At 36.9% G+C, this 10,009-nt stretch overlaps 1 protein-coding gene across 1 annotated transcript; it reads left to right on the top strand.

Annotated features, from left to right (window-relative positions):
• The first annotated feature begins 1,323 nt into the window (after positions 1-1,323).
• LOC107702449 (beta-1 adrenergic receptor-like) lies at positions 1,324-3,209 on the top strand. Its single transcript, XM_016504769.1, has one exon. It carries the CDS (start codon positions 1,344-1,346, stop codon positions 2,571-2,573), a length of 1,230 nt encoding a protein of 409 aa, XP_016360255.1. The 5' UTR covers positions 1,324-1,343; the 3' UTR covers positions 2,574-3,209.
• The last annotated feature ends 6,800 nt before the right edge of the window (positions 3,210-10,009 follow it).

The raw sequence follows: 10,009 nt of genomic DNA, 5'->3' as shown, positions 1-10,009 counted from the left end.
AGAATGCTGTTCTACAATGCTGGAATGTAAATGAGAACGAGAGAGAAATTCTGTAGTGGCAGCATTAGTCTAATGTGCCTGTCTGTGTCCCGGCTATAAGGAGGTGCAATTATGATCTTATCTAGTAACAGCTTCCTACTGCTAGAAAAACACCTCTCGCCTGGGCTGATTCGTTTTCAGAAGGAAAGCAAGTGGCTTGACCCTTTTTATAGCTTGGCTGGTGGTGATTTGTCCAGGAAAGTGCCGGGGCACGATTATGGAACAACTGAATCGAGCATTGTGAAGTTTGCAAACAAACCGTATCTGACCAGGGGCCCTGTAATTGCCTAGTGCTGTCAGGCAGTGTTGTTGCATATTATTTTCCAGATGTTTGAGAAGTCTGCACTGACGTTTACATGAGTTTACACTCTTAAAAATAAAGCCTCCAAATGGGGGGTTTCGCAGCAATGCCATAGAACAATTTTTGGTTCCCAAAAAAACTAGTGAGCAGTTCATAAAAGAACCTTTTTTTTTTCTTAGTTTGAAGAACATTATTAGAATCTAAAGAGCCCTTTTCCACTATAAAGAGCTTTTGTGAAGTGGAAATGTTTCATGTGTAGCACATACAAGCACAAGTATGGTTCTAAGTTGGCTAAACATAAACAATATAAAAGAAGAGAAAAGTATGCAATTTATATAATTACTAATATAATTATATAATTTCTATAATTCCTAAAGTGATTAGTTATTCAAATGTGTTTAACTGTAAGCCACCTCACCATATACCAAAATGATTTTAAATTACTACATTTTACTGTAAAGCACTGCAAAAAGATTTTTTTTTTCACTGTACAGAATATGTAAAACATTGGTGTGAATATTGTTTTTTCATTAATAAAACATATTCCCAAAAGGGGCATTCACAAAATTATTTGCACAAACCTTTCTTTAGATTGTTTTTAAACTTTAATAACAATTTTTGCTATTAGCTAGGCTATGTGCATTGGGGTGTTTTATGATCATTTTATGGCATTATTGACATAGGGTCAATGTGCTCACCAATTATCTTACACTGTTTATTTCTCAAAAGGGAAAAAACGTTATCTCAAACGTTTGGACCCCTCTGTAACGTGTGATTCGCTATAAGCCCTAAAATTACCATGCGTAAAAGCGCCGCGCAAAGTCTGCCCTTGGGTAGGACCAAGAGGTTTTGCGCGGCGCTTTGTGTTTATCAAATAGTGACTTACAATTTAGAAATGCAGAGCCATTGGCTGTGCAGCCCTGTGACGTCACCGTTGTATTTGTCGCTCTGCTCCTTCTTTCAGTGAGCGCCTGTGTGCGCTGGGCTGGAGAGCAGAGCGCGGATGGAAGCGCTCCACACTGGACCTGAAGTTCTGAATGAACGCGCTTCATTTCTCCACACCATGGGAGACGGTTTACCGTCCGTAAACTACAGCAATGACTCTAAACGCGGCACGGTGGATCTTAACTTGTCAGAACAGTGGCTCGTGGGCATGGGAATCATCATGGTTCTGATAGTGTTCATCATTGTAGTGGGAAATATACTGGTTATAGTCGCCATAGCGAGGAATCAGAGGCTCCAGACGCTCACCAATGTTTTCATCGTGTCTCTGGCGTGCGCAGATCTCATCATGGGGTTACTGGTAGTGCCATTTGGTGCAGCCTTGGAGGTTAGAGGAGTCTGGATGTATGGATCGTTCTTCTGTGAATTCTGGATATCTGTTGATGTTCTTTGCGTCACGGCGAGCATCGAGACCCTGTGCGTAATTGCAATAGACAGGTATATCGCCATCATCTCTCCGTTTCGCTATCAAAGTCTTTTAACGAAAGAACGAGCCAAGGTGGTGATTTGTGGAGTGTGGGCTATATCAGCTCTGGTGTCATTTCCACCCATCCTAATGCACTGGTCCCGGGACAGCGAGGAGACAGCGTGCTATGACAATCCCGAGTGCTGTGACTTCATTACCAACCGTGCATATGCCATCTCCTCCTCTATTATATCGTTTTACATCCCTTTAATAGTCATGATATTCGTCTATGCCAGAGTGTATAGAGAAGCCAAAAAACAGCTGAACAAAATCAACAAATGTGAGGGAAGGTTCTACAACAATCATGGTACTAATTGCAAACCTAACCGAAAACGAACCACCAAGATCCTGGCTATAAAAGAGCAGAAGGCGCTGAAAACGTTGGGAATAATCATGGGAACGTTCACTCTCTGCTGGCTGCCGTTCTTCATCGTTAACGTGGTGCGGGTGTTTTGCGCACAAATGGTGGATAAGGAGCTCTTCGTGTTTTTGAACTGGCTGGGGTACGTGAACTCCGCCTTCAACCCCATCATATACTGTCGGAGTCCCGACTTCAGGAAAGCCTTCAAGAGGCTGTTGTGTTGTCCGAGGCAGGCGGACCGCAGGCTGCACGTGAGCTCGTGCGACCTGTCGCGCTGCACCGGGGGCTTTGGGAACTCAGTGGAGCAGAGCATGCTCGGGACCTGGTCGGACTGTAACGGCGCCAGCAGCGACTGCAGTCTGGAAAGAAACGGCAGGATGTCCCATTCAGAGTCTCAACTGTAGAAGTAAAACCGTGATTATTTAATCGATATTACTCGCGCAAGAGTGCTGTTTGTATTTCATATCAGGTAATGACGACCGCGCTGTGTGATATTGCTTGTTCGATAAACATTCAATGTGACGTGAAATGCGTTTCTGAGAAAAATGGCCAGTCGCACATTTCTTCTTCGTCAACGAAAATAGTTACAGAAAAAATGTCAAAGCGTTATTGTTGACTATCGCCAAGCAACGCAAAAAACTAAATATATGGGTGGGGCGGAGCACGTATCGATTTCCCCTCCCCCACCCAACGCCTTCTGTAATCACTTCGCTCAACTCCGGTTTTTACTCGAGCGATCGTGGATCGAAAAAAAATCGCGCACTTGCTCCGCTTCCACTTCGACCTGCTCCGCCATGAACACGAATAAGCGGAGTAATACAAACAGTGAAAAGTCCAAGTACCAAAATTCAGTACTTTTGAAAAGCAGCTCAGCCAATCCAATTCGAGGACCGGAACTAATTGTTGTATAAAATAGATTACAGGGCAACCGAAATTTTGCAGTGTCCAAACAACCAAAACGAGCCCATTTAATCCCATTTTCCCCAGCTAAATCAGCATATACATTTGGAGAAGGCATTGAAGCAAATTGCTAAATTGAAGCAAACTGAAAATTAGCAAATTGAAAAAAGCTTCTTTTTTTTTTTGCCCGGGATTGCTGTTAGTAAAACGAAATAAATTATAAACAACTATTCAGCATCATTTAATATTTTTACTACTCAGCAATTGTGCGGAACAGGTATTTCAAAGATAGGCTACATGCATATATTTCTTTGTTTCATTAAATGTAACAATATTCCTTAAAATTTATTGAAATTTATACAAATTTCTCAAGTGAATCAATCAGGTATTCAAAATGGGTTTCTTGCTATTTACAAATGTGTTCATTGACATGAAATAAAATGTAGTCTATATTGTGATGTGATTCATACAAGACATCCAAGTCATAAAAATACATGAATAATAGACCCATTAAATATCAGATATGTTTATCATTTACACAGAGGAGCAAACTAAAACTAAAAAGCTCTAAACTGACTGTTTAAACCAGCTGTTTAAAAATGATCACATTAGCCTACATCAAGTCTGCACCTTCATGAGAGCTCATGTAAAATATACACAAAAATAAAACTTTTCTAGATCAAGAAAACTTCCCTCAAGCTCAAAAGCAAATGCAGCCACAAATGTTAATGTGGGATTAAATGGGTTCAAAACATTTGGCAAGGGTTGAATTGTAAAAACTGACATCATTTTAAATACAAACCATTCAGTATTTAACAGTAATAAATGGCAGTTTGGCCGGATTGAAGCAGTGGTGCGTTGAAACAGTGTTTTTCATTCTTCATAGCAATGTTTTCAGGCTTTGAGCCTTAACATTGTTTATTGGAATGTTTAATTCTCGAATGTGTGATATTAAATCTTGTTTTACCTCATACCTGTATAATGTGCAAATTGTACAAGGAGGAAGTTGTTTATATTAAACAAATGTTAAAATGTACAGTATTTATTTGATGCATTGTACAGGATATACAAAAAAGCGTGGCAATGTGATAATGTTAAATATTACTTGTGATTTGCACCTTATTTGTGTCAAATGCGAGCTGCCCACGGGGCAATGAGCTTCTTGCATTTTCCATTCATTTTGAATTTCTACCAGTTATAAATGTTAGTTTGATTTATCTGTAAATGAGATGCACAGACATATTTTGGGGCAGGTTTTGTTATGAATATATTGTCCCAACTTCACATTTTTACAGAAATAATTTATGTATCAGTGCCTCATGTGAAGTATTGTACAAGATTCTTCATGTTGACGTCAAGTTGGCTAGCGCACAATAAAATGTGATATTGTGAAAAGGCACATTGCTTTTGTAATTACTTTATCATTTGTCATGAAGATCATCACCATCATCTGTTGGGATTTCGGTATGTTGTTTGTTTTTTTATGGCAAAATATTTCAGACGTACTTACTGAAATGAGGGATCGATTTTATGTCAACAGATCTTTAACTATTTTATTTACACAGTTGCGATTTACATCTCAATATGTGAATTACTCTCATCTGCAGTTGACCTTTTCAACATGGCTAATGTCTACCAAAGGCCTCCCATTAGAGTTTGCTTTAAAGGGGTCATATGATGCGATTTCAATTTTTCCTTTCTCTTTGGAGTGTTACAAGCTCTTGGTGCATAAAGAAGATCTGTAAAGTTGCAAAGACTAAAGTCTCAAATCCAAAGAAATATTCTTTCTCGGCATCACAGTATGTTAAGGGGCGTAACATTTCCGTCACACGCTTGAGGTATTCGGCCAATCACAACGCACTGGATAGCTGGCCAATCAGAGCACACCTCGCTTTTCAGACCGATGAACTTTGTAAAAATCGACGCGTTTCAGAAAGGCGGGGCATAGAGGAGAAACAATAATGTACAGTATGTGGAAAATAATGTTTTTTTTAACCTTAAACCGTGCTGTTAGTAAAACGAAATAAATTATAAACAACTATTCAGCATCATTTAATATTTTTACTACTCAGCAATTGTGCGGAACAGGTATTTCAAAGATAGGCTACATGCATATATTTCTTTGTTTCATTAAATGTAACAATATTCCTTAAAATTTATTGAAATTTATACAAATTTCTCAAGTGAATCAATCAGGTATTCAAAATGGGTTTCTTGCTATTTACAAATGTGTTCATTGACATGAAATAAAATGTAGTCTATATTGTGATGTGATTCATACAAGACATCCAAGTCATAAAAATACATGAATAATAGACCCATTAAATATCAGATATGTTTATCATTTACACAGAGGAGCAAACTAAAACTAAAAAGCTCTAAACTGACTGTTTAAACCAGCTGTTTAAAAATGATCACATTAGCCTACATCAAGTCTGCACCTTCATGAGAGCTCATGTAAAATATACACAAAAATAAAACTTTTCTAGATCAAGAAAACTTCCCTCAAGCTCAAAAGCAAATGCAGCCACAAATGTTAATGTGGGATTAAATGGGTTCAAAACATTTGGCAAGGGTTGAATTGTAAAAACTGACATCATTTTAAATACAAACCATTCAGTATTTAACAGTAATAAATGGCAGTTTGGCCGGATTGAAGCAGTGGTGCGTTGAAACAGTGTTTTTCATTCTTCATAGCAATGTTTTCAGGCTTTGAGCCTTAACATTGTTTATTGGAATGTTTAATTCTCGAATGTGTGATATTAAATCTTGTTTTACCTCATACCTGTATAATGTGCAAATTGTACAAGGAGGAAGTTGTTTATATTAAACAAATGTTAAAATGTACAGTATTTATTTGATGCATTGTACAGGATATACAAAAAAGCGTGGCAATGTGATAATGTTAAATATTACTTGTGATTTGCACCTTATTTGTGTCAAATGCGAGCTGCCCACGGGGCAATGAGCTTCTTGCATTTTCCATTCATTTTGAATTTCTACCAGTTATAAATGTTAGTTTGATTTATCTGTAAATGAGATGCACAGACATATTTTGGGGCAGGTTTTGTTATGAATATATTGTCCCAACTTCACATTTTTACAGAAATAATTTATGTATCAGTGCCTCATGTGAAGTATTGTACAAGATTCTTCATGTTGACGTCAAGTTGGCTAGCGCACAATAAAATGTGATATTGTGAAAAGGCACATTGCTTTTGTAATTACTTTATCATTTGTCATGAAGATCATCACCATCATCTGTTGGGATTTCGGTATGTTGTTTGTTTTTTTATGGCAAAATATTTCAGACGTACTTACTGAAATGAGGGATCGATTTTATGTCAACAGATCTTTAACTATTTTATTTACACAGTTGCGATTTACATCTCAATATGTGAATTACTCTCATCTGCAGTTGACCTTTTCAACATGGCTAATGTCTACCAAAGGCCTCCCATTAGAGTTTGCTTTAAAGGGGTCATATGATGCGATTTCAATTTTTCCTTTCTCTTTGGAGTGTTACAAGCTCTTGGTGCATAAAGAAGATCTGTAAAGTTGCAAAGACTAAAGTCTCAAATCCAAAGAAATATTCTTTCTCGGCATCACAGTATGTTAAGGGGCGTAACATTTCCGTCACACGCTTGAGGTATTCGGCCAATCACAACGCACTGGATAGCTGGCCAATCAGAGCACACCTCGCTTTTCAGACCGATGAACTTTGTAAAAATCGACGCGTTTCAGAAAGGCGGGGCATAGAGGAGAAACAATAATGTACAGTATGTGGAAAATAATGTTTTTTTTAACCTTAAACCGCACAAACACATTTCATTACACCAAATACACAAAATAATGTTCTTTTTAGCAAAATCATATGACCCCTTTAAATATTTATGTGCTGACCTCATTTAGTTTGATCTGATTGCTGCACTTGCATCACTGTTGGGTTTTCCACCATTTCAGACCACATTAGACTGTAAAAAATAACACGACACAGCATCATTTCACATGTGAAAACTAGCAGTATGTGTTGAGGTGCAGGTCCCTTGGTTAAGATTCGCATCACAATGTGAACACAAAGCGTTAGGAAATTCTCCTAATGGTATAATTTTCCGCATCATTGGAGTGTTAGCAAAGGCTTTAGGAAAATATGGAAATTCAAATTTTCTGCAGATCAACTTCAGTACATGGCAAAGAGCCATTGCGTAGGCTAAACTCAGATCAGTGCCTATTTTTAGCACTTCAAGATAACGTGCTCCGACACTCATATCAACCTTGGAGACCTCCTCAACCTCATGCCTTATGAGTACTTTGTTTAAAGTGAAGTCCAGCTTAAATCACAGTTAGCACTGATGGACAATAAGATGCAATTATGTGGTCAATTATTTCAGTATAGCCTGTTAGTGTGATTTTCTGGTTTAGTTTAGAAGATTTTTTTAATGTTTTTGAAATAAATCAAAAACTTAATAAATAATAATAAATAATTTCTGATCATTAAGGCTGCATGCATTTATTTGATTAAAAATACAGTAAAAATGGTAACATTGTGAAATACTATTACAATTTAAAATAACTTTTTAAAAACTGAATTTATTTCTGTGATGGCAAAGCTGTATTGTACACTAGTCTTCAGTGTCACATGATCCTTCAGAAATCATCCTAAAATGCTCATTTGAAGCTCCAGAAACTTTTTTCTGGAACAGTTTTTTTTTTCAGGATTTTCTGATGAATAGAAAGTTTAATAATAGAATGAATAGTTGAATGAATAGAAAGAACAGTGTTTATTTTGCATAAAAATGCTAACATATTTGACCTATTTTAACCTATTTTCTTTTAAATGCAGAGGCCCCAAACTTTAAAATGGTAATATATCATGGTTTCCACAAAAATATTATGCAGTACAAATAAAAAGAAATGTTACTTGAGCATCAAATCAATATATTACAATGATTTCTGAAGGATCATGTGACACTGAAGACTGTAATGGCTGAAGATTTAGTTTTGACATCACAGGAATAAATTACATTTTAAAATATATTAAATGGCATTTTAAAATTATTTATAATATATTACGTATAATACAATTTTACTTTTCCTCAATTTTAAAAATGATCTTTGTTCAATAAATAACAAAAAACAACAACAACAAAACATTTTCAGGTCCCGTTTTATTGCTTATCATTTTATTCCTTCTAGATATAACCAGATGTGAAATGCCATGTGCTTAGGAAAAAAAGAAAAAGAAAGAAAAGCTTTTAGAGAATAAATTTCATTTGAACTCACAGTTGTGTGCTATTACTTACAAGAGGTTGGATGCTTTAAAATGCATTAATGCTCTGAGCTGTCCCCAGAGCCCTCACGCTTTTAAATCTGCCTCAGGGTCGCTGAATGCAATATGTCCGCATCGCTTCGGCTAATGAACCTTATTTAAATGTGATTACCTGTGCTAATACAACAGAGCAGCGCTTCACAACAACAACACTGCCCACATCACGAATACACTCCTGGCTGCATGTCACCTTGTTATTAGCAACCGTTTGCTTGGCAGGAATTTGTATCCGGACAGACGTGACAGATCAGGGCCCTTGTGTTGAAACAAATGGTGCACATGTGATTGGGCTTTGGTTGCTTTATCAGCATTGAATCTGCTTCATTAATCAGAAAGCTTATTCTTAGTTTATCATTCTCTGATGACTCTTTACGTAATGGCCCAATGTGGGCCTGCTTTTATTTGCTTGGAGGCTCAAATGCTGCTGTGCTCAAATCAGGAGAATCACAGAGAAACGTACATTGACCTAAGTAGAAAAGATTAGCTCACTGTGGTCAGTGAACAGTACATTTGCTTACTTCAAACCGTTAAGTGTCTATTAATAGCAGTTGGTGAACAAGTTCAAAAAGTATTCTGAGCTTTGACTGCCATTATACATCTTTAGTTGAGTTAAGGGTCACTTGGTCTGTAGCGGCAGCACGTGTTTTATTTCAGTCAATGGCTGCAGGAGCACATTATGGAGAAAAAACGCTCTCATGTTTTTCCCTCTCAAGTTGGTCAACAGCTTACACGGTTAATACTAATACATAATTGCCTTATGAGGTGTTGAGAGAACGGCATTCACTTATATATAACGTTACCTGTGCACGCCTGGCTGCCTTCCATTCATTCCAGTGTCGTTTTGTTTCCATTCGACACCTTTTCTGAAGAGCGTTTTCGGATCACAATATCCACGCTCACACTTACTGTACTGTGAAGTGTACAGAGGCGGACAGTAACTAAGTACATTTACTTAAGTATTGTACTTAAATACACTTTTTGAGTATCGGTACTTTACTTGAGTATTATTTTTTCTGGGAACTTATGACTTTAACTTCACTACATTTGAAAGACAAATATTGTACTTTTCACTCCACTACATTTCTATCAAGGTCCTTGAAGTAGAAAGTCGTTACTATAGCATTACTTTGAAAGTCAGTGGGTGATTTTTTCTTCTCTAAAAATGTGATTTTTTTGACAGCCTATCAGTAATCACTCTTCTAGGGTTACATGAAGTGATTTCCCAGCATTTTTTGAATACTGGCCAGTTGCAAATGTGATATTTATTTGCAACAATTCAATAATAAGAAGATTAATATTGTGGTATATATTAGACACGATATTGTGATTTTGCAATGTTGTGTAAACGAAAATATTACCTATAAAGCCACAGAAGAACTGTTGTGCATCTCCTAATAAAACAAGTACCACGAGAGCGATTAGACAGCATTTTTTTAATTTTTGTTTTGATGTCAAATAAGTCTTGCTGTTTTGCTTTTTTGTTGAAGCAGTGTTGCTGTTGTAAAGTTATACAGCTACAGTTGTGTTGCTGGGTTTTAAAGCAGGTTTGATTTTGTTTCTTCCTTATCACTCTGTATTTACAGTAATTTCACTGTCCACTCTGTTCAAATG

This window comes from Sinocyclocheilus anshuiensis, unplaced genomic scaffold (genome assembly GCF_001515605.1).
Source record: "Sinocyclocheilus anshuiensis isolate Anshui unplaced genomic scaffold, SAMN03320099.WGS_v1.1 scaffold190, whole genome shotgun sequence".
Taxonomy (NCBI): Eukaryota; Metazoa; Chordata; class Actinopteri; order Cypriniformes; family Cyprinidae; genus Sinocyclocheilus; species Sinocyclocheilus anshuiensis.
The sequence above is the reverse complement of the archived record's forward strand: the minus strand, read 5'-3'. Positions and strand labels throughout refer to the sequence as shown.